Consider the following 15814-nt stretch of genomic DNA (forward strand, 5'->3'; position numbering starts at 1 on the left):
TGCCCTCTTATGTTGTTATAACTGTTTATAGGCTATATGACTTGGGCCACATTTCGTAACCTCTCAATGCCTTAGACAACTCTCTAAGACTCTTAAGTTTCAGAAAAAATGCCAGCCTGCATTGGTAGAGGGAGTATGTTCACTGGAAGTTCGCCATGCCGGTAAAATCACAGGTCTGGTCCCTGTCTCACTAAGAAATTCAAGAATCTGATTTTGTTGGTTTGAGTATTCCATTCATTGACATAATAGCAACCCTGTACGGTGTCAAGAAATGATCTTCTAGAATTGCTTGTTTAAAAAAAAGAAGTTCACCACCTTATGGTAATGAACCTCAACGTTGAACCTCTCTGAACTAGGCTACGCTGGTTGTCATGAGATAGATTACCAGACCATGTTGAAGTTTTTCTATCTTGATAAGATCTTCCAGACTTGGAAACCTTGTTCTAGCAGAGCTTTCAGGAGACCCAAGTGATCCCCTGGTCATCATCACACGAGAGTGAGGCATTAGAATAGGATTTTATCTGAGGACTAAGTAATTCTAACTTTCAAAATGATCCTACACACCAAGAGCCAAGCAATTAAGTACTTGTCGGTGATTACGTATACCACTTATTTGGCTGTCTTTTTAATTGGAGTTTTCTTTTAAACTAATTATGTTAATGTCATGTTTCACAGAATCCCAGGGTGGAAAGGAACCTCAGAGGCTATTTAGTCTAACCCATTCCTGAATAAAAATCTCTCCTAGAATATAGATGTCAAGTGACCATTCAGCCTTTGCTTTTGAATACCTCTGTTGAGGGGTAACTGCCTCAAGGGGTGTAGCCCATTCTACTTCTGAATTATAGCATGTAAGCTCTCTGAGGGTAGGGACTCTTGTTTTTTGTCTTCATATCCCTAGTTTCTAGCTCCTCATTGTAGGTACTTGATAAATAATTTTTAATTCCATCAAATAATTAATTTTTCCTAAATCTACCTTTCTAAAGCTTCTGCCTCTTATTCTAAAATATCTTACACGTGACCAACTTCAAATACTTAGACAGCTGTGATGTACTCCCTAAGTCTTCTTTTTTCCAGGTTAAACATTCCTAGTTATTTCAGCCAGTTCTCATTTGTCATGGGCTCAGTGCCCTTCAGTATCTTGGTCACTCTTTGGTGTATGAATATCCTTCCTAAAATGTGATGCACAGAAGTGAAAATAATACTCCAGGTGAATATCTGAATAGGGGAGAATACAGTGGGATAATCTATCAACTTCCTAGTCCTAGACACTGTCTGTCTTAATGAAGCCTAAGATCACATTAGCTTTTTTTGATAACAAGTTATTGACTTAGATTGAACTTAGGTCCACTAAAACCCTCAGATCTTTTTCATAAAAAATCCTATCCAGCTATACTTCTCCCATTTTATACTTGCACCGTTAATAACTTGGCTGTAACATTTATCCCTGTTAGATTTCATTTTATTTGATTCATACCAGTGTTCTAGCCTACTGAGATCTTTAGTGGGGCCTTTAACCTATTAACTTCCTCCTTGCTTTCCATTAGCTGCAAATGTGAAAAGTTTGCTAGCTATATCTTTATCCAAGTAACTGATAAATATGTTACACAAGGGCCAAGCACAGATCACTGGGGCACCCCACCAGACACCTTCATCTGGGCCTGGTAACTTGAACTCATCAAAGATAGCTAGATTATCTTTTAGTGTTCCCCTTCTTATCTTCCTACATTTCTTTCAATGGTGAGTTGTTGGTGGGTTGTTTTTTTTCTTTCTGTGAGAAGAAGGCATTATTCAGGTAGTCCCAAGGTTTGAATAGGACAGATACCTTTGCACAGGAAGAATGGAAGTAATGATTGGTGTAATGGATGTCTGTTTTCTACTTGTTTCATTTTCATTAGCTTCTGAAATTTATCCGGCAAATACTTACAATTGTCTTGCCTTAGCACTTTTTTTTTTACAAGAGCAGCTGTTGTTTTTTCTTTTGTATTTAAATTTTTAATTCTTCCATCCAAAAAATGTACTAGCAATCAGAAGTTATATTTCAAAAATAAATCTTACTAAAGTTCATATTTAGCATGTCATGTTAATTACAGAAATATTTGTATTCGTTTTACAACTTCTAAATTCCTTTCTTAGTTTACACATCTGAATAACATTTGTGATGACTAAGCAAAAGTGTAAGGGCTACCAGGACTGAAATTGAGTTGGAATTACTTTTATACTGATGCTCAGTTTCACATGGATTCTTTTGACATGCTGGACATTTTTCTTATAAACAACCCTAGCTGATCATGGCAACTTTTTTTCCCTTTTATGTCTGCAATTAGCTTGTTATCAATATCATCAATGAGATGCAGTTAGTAAGACTTTGATTTAGAAAGTGTTTTTATGATCAGTATTAATAAATGCCTTATATTTTAGATTGTATTTTGTAGATGAAAATATTTGAGCAGAAAACAGAACAACCCTGGTTCAGTTAAAAAACTAAAGCTATTATAAACATTGACCAACATTCAAAGATTAGCAAATTGTCTTAATACCACATAGTAACTGAGAATGATATTAGTAAAGTCTTTATAGAAAATTTGTGTTAGGAAAGTTTAAAATACGCTGTTTTGTAGTTCTAGTACCTGTGGTTTTTCTTTTGGGTACGTTTTTCTTACCTTATTCATTTCAGCATCAAAATAAGAACTTTTTGCCTTGTTTCTAACTTTTAGCTTACCAGTCATTTGACAGAATTGAGCCCTAATCAACACCATGAAGATACAGTGGCCTCTTTTGCTGATGTGGGATGGGTCGCCAGAGAAGAAGGAGAGGTTTCCACAAGGCTAAGGTTAGTCTTGAAGGCCAATAATAAGAGCTGAGTTGCACGTTTACCATCAGCAATAACTAACCCAGTTTTACAATTTTGTCTTAAGCATTTGAGCCTGCTCTTTGTTCCTGTTTATAACCTAACCAGTAATACCACAGATTATTTTCATTAGCTTCTAAAACTTAGCTGGTTCACCCGTTCTTCATTTGAGAGGGGAGGAAAGGGGACATGATCAGACCCGCACTTAAGGAAGATTAATTTACTGAGTTCCCACCAGGTTCTTAACATTATAGAAACCTGACAATGCATACATTTACAAATCATTCCCACCCAAAGTTCTGAGATACAAAAGAACCAATAGAAATATGTTTGCATGTCAGTAAAAATGTGTTTGAGATTCTCTCTACAAATTAAGAACTGTGTGTAGTTCTGAAAAGCACTTTCTGAAAAAGGGGGATTAAGTCGTAATCATCAAGGAAGGCTATATGTCGAACTGCTTGCATGGAAGGAGAAAAACGTAGTTAAGCAGTGGCTGGAAGGCACACTAGTTTGGAACAAAGGATAGAGACTGGAGTATAGGAGGAAATGCTAGTGTACTAGAGGAGCAGGATTAGCTGGTGAAAAGCTTTGACTGCAATTGTCCCATTTGTATTTGGTCTGGAGGAAAGTCAGTGCACTGGGGAGGTGTAGTTTGATTTTGTCATAGTGATAAATACGAACAATGCATTTTAGCTCGAGCATGCATGATAGTTTGAAGGGCAGTGGCTAACAGAACAGTCCAAAGGTTGTAATTAGTCTAGATCAGTCAGTAGGTATTAATTAAGCACCTGTTGTGCGCCAGGCACTATGCAAAGTGAGGAGGAAGGAATATTCCAGGAATGGGAAACAGCCAGTGAAAATGCCTGGAGTTTTATGTGAGGAACAGCAAGGAGGCCATTGTAACTGATAGCAGAATCTCGGGTGGGGAGATAAGGTATGATAAGATCAGAAAGGTAGGAGTGGGCCAGGTTATGAAGGGCTTTGAATGCCTAACAGGATTGTATATTTGATCCTGCGGATGATTTTTAGCGACTAGAAGTTATTCAGTGAAGGGAAAGGGGTGAGTATGGTCAGACCAGCAAAAAGACCAAAAGTCAGGTTTTACAATAGTTCAGCAGAACTGAGGTAATGAGGATCTGCACCAAGTTGGTGATAGTATCAGAAATGAGAGTGTGTGCAAGAGGTGTTATGCAATGATCAACTGTGAAAGACTTAGCTACTCTGATAAAGACAATTTTTCAAGGTAATTCCAAAGGACCCATGATGAAAAATGCTATCCATCTCCAGAGAGGGAACCGATGAACTCTCTGAATGCAGATTGAAGCATACTTTTTTCACTTTCTTCGTGTGTGTGTGTGTGTGTGTGTGTGTGTGTGTGTGTTTTCTTTTGCAACATGGCTAATATGGAAATATCTAAGATGTTATGAAGGTTAAATTGATAGGACTTGGCAGCAGATTGGATATGAGGGTTTAGGGAGAAGGAGGAGATGACACCTAGGTTTCAAGCCCGAGTGACTGGAAGTGAGTGATGGTGCCTTTGGCAGTAATCATTACATTTGGATAAGGGAATGGTTTGGAGAGAAAGATAATAAGTTCAGGGCATGTTGAGTGTAAGATGTCTGGTTTGAGATGTCTGTTAAGCAGTTGGAGTCTGGAGGTTAAGGCTGGATAAGTAGACCTAAGAATAAGTACCATACGGGTGATAATTATATCTAAGGGAGCTGAGGAGATCACCGTGTGACATAGTATAGAGGAGGAAGATAAGAAGCTCCAGGACAGAGCCCTTTGGGACACCCATGTTTAGCAGGCATGATCTGGGTGATGAAGAGATCCAGCAAAGAAGACTTGAACAGTAGTTGTCACATAGGTTAGAGGAGAACCAGGACAGAAGTGTCACAAAAACTTTGACAGTGTCAAAGGCTGCGGAGAGCTCAAGAAGAATGAGGATTGTTAAAAGGGCCAATAGATTTGGCAGTTAAGAGATCATTGATGACTTTGGAGAGGGAAGTTTCAATTGGATGTTGAGATTGGAAGCCAGACTGTATTGAGTTAAAAAGAGTGAAAGAAAAGGAAGTAGAGGTGTTACTTGTAGAACCCTTAAGGAGTTTGTCCTCAAAAGGGAAAAGAGGGACAAGAGCTATTAAGGGTAGATGGATCAAATAAGGGTTTTCTGACAACAGGGAAGACATGGGGATATTTGTAGACGGTAGGGAAGCAGCCAGGAAACAAGGAGAGATTGAAGATAAGTGAGAGGGTAGGAGACATGGGAGAAGGCAATCTACTGGAGAAATCAGGATAAACTGGTATCACTTGTACAAGTAGAGGGAATCTCTGCAAGATTTTTGATAGTGCATACTAAGAGAGTAATTTGGATTTTACTGGTGGCATGGGAAAAAAAAGAGACGAAAGTGTAAGGAGACAAAGGTAAAGGTAAGTTAGTGGCATGACCTACCATACTGGAGAATTGGTCAAAACTATTGTCAGGGAAGGCAATTGAAGGTGTATGCTATCTGTGTTACATGTGAGTTCACCTCATATATTTAACTGTAACTATGTAAATGTACATTTATATGTGTATCATTTAAAAATGGGAATATGGAGGTTTGGGGCTTTTTTAAAAATTAGATAGCAGGAGAGATGTCTCAGGACTTTATTCCCATAGTTCAGAGACATCTGAGTGAACTCAGAGAGGTCCCACTGTATTATTAGCTGACTTGTCACAGTGTCTCAAGATCCTTCACATAGAAAAAAAGCTAGAAAGATCCCTGCTATGAAAGTTTACCTGGCAGTTAAAATGAAAAGATTCAAATAGGCAGTGCTAGAGATAAGCTATATGATGTTATACTAATGTGGTGACAAAACTTAAAATTATGTTTCCTCAAGGCAAAGTTTCCTGAAAACTTTGGTACTAGATAGACAGGTGATGACAGTTAATTTTGTATTGACAGATAATGGATATCTGAGACATAAGCTTGCACTAGATGGCTTCTTAAAACAGTTTATTAAAATATATTTTCCACATGCCTTCTTTAAGTTACTTGCATTTCTGTTGACTCTCTTTTACAATTTTTTTTTCTAAAACCTACACAGATGAAATAAAATTAGATGCATTAAACCAAATGAAAACACATTGTGGAATATAATTTTAAATAGACTCCTTATAGTGTAAAATATGAAGTACCTTCTTTTTCATAAATTTCATTTGCATTCCAAACTGCTTAATTCTACGTAGAAACATCCTATTCAGAGACTCCATCTATTTATGGCACAGTTTGTTTCCTTCTCTCTCACATTTGCATTTGTATGAAAGCAGAACCTCTTTAAGAGATCTGTTTCTTATTTTTCAGATGACGTTTTTGTGGATGACATTTCAGCACCAATTAGTTGTGATGTCACAGCATTGTGTCGGTTAAGAATAGCAACAGGGACCATATGAGTCCCCAAGAGACAAGATATTAATGCTTTTTACAGGCACTTCCTTTTTCCTTTGTATTAACAGAACTGCTTGTGATTATTTGGAAAAACTCTCCCTGCCATTTGTATTAAGCATTCATGAGTCTTTAATCAGATTAATCAGTCAACAAGGATTTATTAAGGACCGACTGTGTGCCAGGCATTGTTTTAGGCTACAAGTACAAAGAATAGGTATAATTTAGAAGTATATCAAATCTTCCCCACTGTGGAATATTAACATATAATTCAACCATATAATAACTGACTACTGTGTTTAAGGAACTGTTCAGTGGTTTTGGAGGGGGAGAATAGGTGATGCAGAGTACTAAGACATTGCTCTACTATTACATAGCTAACAGTTTTAATAAGAGGATAAGACAAGCAGATAAATATAATACACACATTTTACAAATGCTTAAGAGAGTTGCAAAGCACAGTGCTGAATGAGGTTTGAGAGTAAGGAGAGGCAGGAGGTTACATGGTATGTTCACAGGACACGTAGACCAATTGATGGGAATCTCATGTGGAAAGAAGGGTGCTTTATGAAAGTAGGCCAGAAAGGGAGAGTGGCTTCAGATTTCAGAGGTCAGACAATCTGAAGATGACTCAGGAGATCTTGGTGATGTGGTGGATGAAGTGCTGTCCTTGGTCAGAACTGCCTGCATTTTCATGGTACCACTGTTCCCACACTGTGTATACCCACAGTGTGACCCTGTGCAAGTCACTAAACTTAACCTTTTTAGCCGCAACGTCTTCATCTATAAAATGGAGTCAGTAATAGCACCTACTTCATGGGGTGGTTATAATAATGAAATAATATATGTTAAGTGCTTTGCAAACCTTAAATTGCCATGTGAATGTTAGCTACTATTGCTATGAAGATCCTTTGGAAGATGGAGAGAGTATGGAGGTAGAATGGCCTACTAGATAGTTACTGTAATTAGTCTGGGGAGGTGGTAATATGATCCTGAATTTTAATGACCTCAGTGAGGGGAAAAGAGGACAGGATGGATGTGAAGAGGGGTCAAGGAGGTAGCATCAGCAGAAATTGTTATGGATAAGCCGTGAAAGAGAGAGAGAGAGAGAAGAGTCCAAGATATACCCTACATCCTGAAGGTGCCCTTCAGACATTTATACAATTTAAATTTGAAATATGTATAGTAAAGTGAAATCATATTTCTGTAGTTCTTTAATGGGATTTAAGCTACTTCACCCAATGTTTTTCTCCATTAACTTTGCTGTTTAATTTATTGATAACATTTTATTTTGCTCACAAAAAGTACTTTGGTTCTTCAAATGTGTATGCTACATGTAGAGCACTGTGTTAGGTACTGGGAATACAAAAATAAAACTAAAATGATCCATGCTTCCATTCTACTAGAAGGATATAGGATTTTCACAGAGAAGTATAGTACAAAAAAAATCAAGGTGGGAGAGAACACATCTGGGTATGGGCAGTGTTGGATCAGAACAAGATTCATAAAACAAATTACACATGGCTTGAGGCTTGAATGAATTAATGAAAAAGTATTTATTAAACTTTACTATGTACCAAGCACTATGCTAAACTGGGGTTTTAAAAACAAAAGGAAAGACAGCCCTTGCCTTCAAGAAGCTTATGTTCTAGTCACGAGTGGATACCCATGGACAGGGAGAGGTACAATCACTTCCTTCTACTATAACTCAACATTAACGTTCCTAAAAATCACCTCATTGTGCCATATGATGCAATAAAAACCACAGAGCTCATGCGGAAAATAATGTGCAGCACAACACTCAAAAACTTTGTCAGTGGCACATAAAAAAGATAAGAACCGAATAAAAATGGTAGCAAAGTTTTATGCATATTAAGTGGTTAAGAAATAGACACTACAATTAATAATGGTGCTGTCATTGGCCTTGGCTGATGCTCAGCCTGTGCCTCAGTTCCCATAGGGCCTGGGCTGGCAGAGTTGAGTCCATGCAGGCCTGTCAGCAGAGGGCCGGCCATGACGGAGGGTGGGGAAGAAAAGTGGGTCAGACCAGCCCTACTCAACTCACAGCTCCATCTTCACCAGAAGATAGGCAATAAATTTGGCATCTGACCTTGAAAAAGACATGAGGTTTGTTGGCATTGGAAGGGTTGTAGCTTGTGAGCTATTGTGCAGTTTTTTGTGTTTTCGTTGTTTTTCTCAGATGAAATCACACAGAGCAGACACAAAATTTGTGTTATATTCAAATCATTCCCTACTATATCAGTTTCATTGGAACAAAAACCTGTTTTCAAGCAAGAGTTATACTAGAGCTGACTATATTTGGGTTTAGAAGATTACTAGAATGGTAAGTGGATTTGCAGAGGAGTTGTTTGGCACACCTTTTCCAGTAGCAATGGTAGTATTGATTTGATTATGATTCCAAAACTTAAATGTGAGAGGCAGTGTGACCTAGTGGATAAAGAACAGGCCTCAGAGTGAGGGAGACCTGGACCTCTGACACATACTGGCTCTGGTCAGGTGAGGGAAGCAATGTCATCAGGGAGGAACTGGGCCCTGGGCCTCAGTGGGTGCTAGAAGATGGAGGGAATGAGGGAAGAAGAGGGAAGGAAGCTGAAAAGAAGTTTGTTAATTATGGAGCAGGCTTTCCAAAGGACACAGAGGCAGGGATGGGTGGATCTGTAGTGCGACATGGAGAGAAGGAGGAAAAGGTTGAGTTAGGTGTGGAAATAAGGGAGCAGGCCATTAGGAATGGGAACCCTGTACATTAATAGCCCCCATACACATCACCATTCAGCATCACTGGGATGGGGAGAGTAGAAGGAGATGGCAATGCAAGGTGAGCCACTTAACCTTACTGCTCCAGGTAACTGAGACTAGAAGTGGCGAAGGATGTTTCAACCTGCCATGGTAGGGGAAGTTTCCTCATCCGGGAGTTCTCTATCGTGATGAAATACAAGTTTAGAGGCTTTTACTAAACCTATCAAAAACCAAGAACATAGTGGGTGCAGAAGTGACTTTTTGATAGCACAAGTAACACTACTGTGAGCATTTTTGTAATATGCATCTTGCTGTAATCTCTCTGGCATATAATCCTAGTAGTGAGATACCTGGGTCACAATGTCTTGCATGTGGTAGGTGCTCAAGTGGTCTTGAACAAATGGTCTGCCAACATGAAACATGACTTGATTATCCAAAGAGCACAATAACACTGAATTAGTAAATAACTTGCATTATTTATTCATTCATTCATTTACCTTCAAAAGCTACCCTTTTTTACACATGAATTCCCTTAGAACTATCTCTGCATGTTTGGGGATGCATTTTTGATCAGATTAACTCAAAGGGAGAATTATAAATCTCAATTTGGCATAACACCCACAAGTCATTATTACTTTACTATTGTTTGTAACTCATTTCTGTATAAGGCCTAGTGCATTATTAAAGTCTCTAGTAGTTTTTACATAATAATAGTACAAAGAATTATTGGGATATTATTTTCCTGTGGCTCAAAATCGGGTTACATTTTATGTTCAGTTGAATGGAATTCTTTGTTTATTTGTTTAGTTATTTTTGTTAAAGCAATAAAATGATAGGATTTTCCCCTGAGTATTCATTTGTTTCTTTAGATTTAGGTAATTTATAACCTATGTCAAAGAATGTTGAAGTCTTTCCATTTACATGGATTTGAGGGTTTTTTTCCCATGTCTGATGCGACTAATATACTAAACATTATTGCTTAACTGTTTTAGCTTCCATATAAATGAGCCCAATTTGTTCAGAAATTGTGGTGAATGCTTTATATGAAAGCAACTATGTACAAATAGAAAATAGTTTGTCCGGGTAGGGGTGTAAAAAGCATAAAAGCAGAATACATGGTTGGAATGAATATTGTTAAAAATAAGATTAACATTTATATATGAAAGTTTTGGAAAAAGTTAAAAGGGCTAAACAAATGTAACAGTAGCATTAGGCTAAAGGGGGAACTTTGCTTAACTTAATACAAAAAGCTCAGTTACAGTTTGTAACAGTGTTGTAATTTGCTATTCTCTCTGTAATTTTATAAAATTGAAGAAAACTCATTGACATTGCATATTAACCCCGACCTACTCATAACTATCACAAACCAAGTAAAGCATAAAATATTGCACACAAATGACCATTCTCCTAATTTCATTAATATTTCCATTCCTCAGTATAACTCAGTATAGAAAGGTATAAACTTTAAATACAAAAAAAAGAAGCCTTTAATCCAAAATACAGCCTGACATGATTAATATTAACTGTTCTCCTTTCCTTCTCCCTAATCTCAGGTTCTTCCAACTTCTCTTAAAAATCCTTTTCCCTACTCTTCATCTAGCCACATCACACTCCTTTTCCCCTCTATCCACCTCCCATTAAATACTCTCTGTAGATGTATAAAATGTTGTTTCTAGCTTTACTAGGATGCTCAGCAGTTGTAGTTTGATAGCTCATTTGGTTAGAATGCAGTGCTGATAAAGGCAAAGAGTATGGATTCATCTTCCAGTAATCCAGTTAGCTTTGTTTTGTTACTCAGTTAAAGATTGTACCCCAGGCCTCAGCCTTATTGGTCACAAGGAGGACTGAGGGCATGTGTGTGTATCTTCATCATGTGATGATGTCTTAACTGTATTTATTGTATCTATCGACATAGTTTTGGAATGCAGATATGTCTGAATAAAGATATGTCTGTATTTAAAAGAAGAAACAAGGTGATTTAATTTGTTTAAGGTTAATAGTGTACTTACTTGAGTGTAAGTAATAAAGCTCTTTTCTAGGAATTTTATTTTGAAACTGTCAAACAGTATTTTAGAATTTCCTTTTCAAAAAATATTCAAGTTAAAATACTTAGTGTTTGTTACTGCAAGTTTATAGTATACTTTAGACTTTTTAAAAAGTCAGGAATTTAAGAGTGTTTTGCAAGTCTTTGTTTTCGTTGTAATTACCATACCTATGTGGCAACCCTTTGGAGTGGTGTTAGCCCAGATAAGGAATGCCCTACGTTGGCTGTCCCCTATTCCTACTCTTTACTGTCCCACACTAATTCCCCTTCTGACTCCCAACTGAGATATAAAAAAATTACTGTTGGAGTTTTCTGAAAGCAACTAAGATGTTTTAAAAAGGTGGGGAAAGAATGCACAAAAGCATATGAAAGGATGATAATTTTTTTAAAAGAATAGTTTAAGGTATAAAAAGTGCTTTATTTTCTTATTGCTTTTATTCAAATATTTCTTTTGACCTTCACAACAACTTCTCAAGACATGGATTATAGACATTATGCCAAACTTCTTTTTCTACAGCACTATAGTGCCTCTCTAAATCAGTTTATAGAATCTGGTTTGCGGATTGAAAGTTGGCAAAAGTTTAGCCATGGATAAAGTTTGTTGACACAGCTTAAGAAACACCTTCCCCTCCCCATACTGTTTTCCCCCATATTTAGTGTTATCTAATGCGAGAGTATCCTAGAATTTCAATTCCTAGTAGGGAGGAGATATAATAATGGGAAAGGACCACAGATCCTTCCATTTTGATTTGATGGTGGTAGTTGTATATTTTGGTTTTTAAATTGAATGCTATGTACCTGCCCTTAGTTTGATTATTCTTCTAAGTATTGTTTAAAGAGATTGTCACTCTGAGATTGCTTAACTTCCTGTTCTAGGATAAGTGTAATCTTTTTTATATCATCATTTCTTGAATTTTCCCAGAATTATGAACAAAAGTTCTAGGTGAAACTACAAATACAGTCTTCCTTGTGTATATAAATATATATATATATGTATATATATATATGTATATATATATCTGATCTGTTTTTGCTTTAAAATCTTAACTCTATTCTTAAGGACAGTAAAACAGATTGGTTCTATTTCTGAAATTTTAGTTGGCTGTTTTTGTAAAACAGTTGTCTGTGTGGGTGATGGTATGTGTTTGTTTTTTGTTTTGTTTTTCTTTTAAGTAAGATGACATATCTAAGAATTAACAGCATGCAGTCATAAACCTTGTCCCATATATAATGAGGAAAGATATACAGCAGCTACTTTTCTGTTACAGAAGAAGTTTTACATAATAGTCCGGCAGTTTGGAAAGGTCTGGCTATTTCACAGTTACTTACTTTCACCTTCGTTCCATTTTACCTTCTAAAAATCTTTGTCCTTAAGTTATAAGATTTTCTTTATTTGGCAGGAGTTGGGGAGGTCTTGCAGAATGTGCCCATGATACATACTCAAAGTAACAGACATTTCCCAAAGGAAAACATTGACTCTATATCCAAAGGTTTGTAAAACAGTGTGACCATATAGCACAAGTATTTGTTGAGATTTGTCACATTTATCTGAATAATTTTGCTAAGGACTCTGACTTTTTTTTTCTTACACTGGTATTCAAGGTTGGAGAGGAATTTGTCCTTAATTTATAATAAATGGAAACAGAAGAATAATGTTCTCTTCAAGAATTATGTATGGAGAATAGCTTAATTCTTTTGCAGTTCCAGAAAACCTGGCAACTTTATTAATGACCTCTTCCACTGTATTAAAGTTGAGAGATCTATTAAAGGAAGCTAAACTAAAATTAATGTGGATTTTTCAGATGTTGTACATTTTACACCAGAAATTCTGAACCACTAAATATGACTAATCATAGAACTTGCTAATTGGCTATTAGAATGAAAATTTTAAAGAAAAGTTTTATGAAGAATTAGTTTAATACTTACAGAATCTATAGTTTGCAGAAAAAAATTACATGAAGATTTAATCCATTAAAGTGACCATTGTGTTATAAATAAATGGCATTTTAGCTATTGTTCAGTGGAATGAAAGATTGCAATATCCCACAATGGACTTAGTTTGTCTGGAGTCAGTAGCATCTCTACACCTGTAAGTATTACAAAAAGAGGTCACTATCACATCTTACTATGTAATTTTCAAATCTGATGGACTTTTGGGGAGATTGAAAGATTTTAAAAATAATAGCAATAATAAAACTTTAGAAACATTAAACATCCTTCATGTAAAGATGTGACCACAACAGCAAAAGACACAACTCATTCTTACTCCCTCTTACTTAGAGGCAGTTAGGTAGTGCCATAGTGCCCAGTGCATTGGGCTTGGATTCAGGAAGACCTGAGTTCAAATCCAGTCTCAAACACTTGCTGGCTGTGTAACCATGGCCATATCACTTAACCTAAACCCTAAAATGGGGTTAATAATAGCACTTGCCTCCCAGATTAATTGTAAGAATTAAGTGAGATATAATATTTCTAAAGTGCTTAGCAAAGTGCCCGGCACGTGCTAAGAGCTTAATAAATGCTTGTAACCACCCTACCCCAGTGTTCCCAGATAGTCCTCCCCACCCTTAAAATACACAAAATTACTAATGCCTGCTACCTATAGATAAGGGAATATCTGCTACCAGTACATCTGTACCTTGATAACTCTCTTTTTATCATTGGGCCAGTTTCCAGTTCTCTTTAATTGTGAGGGTGGTCTCCACTAACTGCCTAGAACCCATCTATTTTCTTCAGTACTGCATGTATAAAGTAATATCCTCTCCCCCCTGGAATTTCATTTGAAGTCCAAAATTTTATATAGGTTCTATCCCACTAGTTAATTAAGTACCTACTATGTGTTAGGCAATAGGGATATAAATATAAGACTAATAGAATCCCTCCTTGCAAGGAGTTTATATTCTGAGAGGGGGAGGGTGGGAATATAGCATCTACTATGTGCCAGGCACTATGCTAAGCACTTACAATTATTATCTCATTTGATCCTCACAACAACTCAGGAGATAGGTGCTATTATTAACCCCATTTTACAGTTGGGGAAATTGAGGCAAACAGAAGTTAAATGACTTGCCTAGGGTCACACAGATAATAAGTGTCTAAGGCTAGACTCAAGGCCAACAACTTTACCAACTGTACCACTTAACTGCTTCCTTCTAATGAGTAGGTAGCAGGTATAGATAAAAAATGTATACAGCAGGAATATAAAGGGGCTTTTTTTTTTTTTTTTTTGCTTTTTTGGTGTTAAGTGACTTGCCCAGGGTCACACAGCTAGTACGTGTCAAGCATTCAGGTCCTCCCAACTCCAAGGCCAGAGCTCTATCCACTGCGCCACCTAGCTGCCCCATAAAGTTAACAAATGCAAATATATACACAGTAGCTAAATACAATATAGATTAGGTGGGAAAGAACTAGAAGTTGAGGAAATTAGCAAAGGTTTCATGCAGAGAAGGTAGTGCCTAAGCTGAATCTTCAAGGAAGGCAGATCTCTCAATTACACAGAAGTAAGAAGGGAATCCATTCCGGATGTGAAGAATAGCAAGTGCAAAAGCATAGAGGCAGGAGATTGAGTGCTATGTTTAAGGAAAAGAAAGACGGCCGGTTTGGCCAGATAGCAGAGTGCAGGATTGGGAGTGATGTCCAGTGAGACTGGCAAGATGGGTGCAAGCCAGCTTGGTTGAGAGCTTTCAGAGCTAAACTGAGGTGTTTATGTTTTTTATCCTTCATGCCATAGGAAGTTACTAGAGTTGATTGAATAATGTATGAATCACATGGTTAGGTCTGTGCTTAAGGAAAATTTTTGTTGTTCAGTTGTGTCCACCTCTTTGTGATCCCATTTAGGGTTTTCTTGGCCAAGATATTGGAGTGGTTTGCCATTTACTTTTCCAGCTCATTTTACACATGAGGAAACTGAAAGCAAACAGGGTTAAGTGACTTGCCCAGGGTCACAAAGCTAGTAAGGGTCTGAGGCTGAATTTGAACTCAGGAAGATGAGTCTTCCTGACTCCAGGCCCAGTGCTCTATCCATTGCACCACCTAGCAGTCCTATATAAATGCTAGCTATTATTATTATTATTCAGTCCAACAAGCATTTATTAATTATCCACTGTAACACTATGCTAGGCCCTGAGAATTCGAAGAAAAAAAATAGACCCTGCCCATAAGAAATTTATATTCAACTTAAGGGGAAACGACATATAACCAGATAAATTCGTCAGATTACAGAGGTCAGTATTAGTAGCATACTGTCATCAAAGGATAGATAGATAAATGCACGTGCACACACACACACGCACATGCACACGTGTGTGTGTGTGTGTAAGTAATCCCACCTTTCTCAGAACAATAATAAAACTTAGGCAGGGAATATAAAGAGATTCCTGTAGTTGTAAGCCTGTGTTTTGTTTGGGTCCAGACCTGTGATTTCATTACTGTAGGGAATTTATGATGAGGAAACACTCCCCCTTCCATTGCAGATCCCCAGCTGTTTTGCAGCTTAGCCTTAGCTTAGCCCCAATGCCTGGGGCATTGAGAGATTAAATGATTTGTTCGTGTTGTGTCCAAGGCAGCCCTTGAGCCCTATTCTTTCCATTCTTGGCCAGTTTTCTGTTCACTATGTCAAACTGCCTGCCTTCCTATGAGGATTATATAAAGAAGCAAAAGTTATCACCAAACAAAAAAAAAGAGAGAGAGAGAGAAAATAATCATTAATGAACTGGCCACTTGTAAAATTTGTCTCCA

The 15814-nt window shown here is 37.2% G+C and overlaps 1 protein-coding gene across 3 annotated transcripts in view; it reads left to right on the top strand.

Moving 5' to 3' along the window:
* The window catches only part of LOC114054048 (mitochondrial fission regulator 1-like), a 57980-nt gene that overhangs the window by 29890 nt on the left and 12276 nt on the right, over nt 1–15814 (top strand). For all 3 annotated transcript variants that reach the window (XM_027877111.1, XM_027877112.1, XM_027877110.1), the window contains one exon: nt 2715–2830. In XM_027877111.1, coding sequence (XP_027732912.1) covers nt 2715–2830 — 116 coding nt within the window. The remainder of the gene's footprint in view (nt 1–2714; nt 2831–15814) is intronic.

This window comes from Vombatus ursinus, unplaced genomic scaffold (genome assembly GCF_900497805.2).
Source record: "Vombatus ursinus unplaced genomic scaffold, bare-nosed wombat genome assembly UNPS02014812.1, whole genome shotgun sequence".
Classification (NCBI taxonomy): domain Eukaryota; kingdom Metazoa; phylum Chordata; class Mammalia; order Diprotodontia; family Vombatidae; genus Vombatus; species Vombatus ursinus.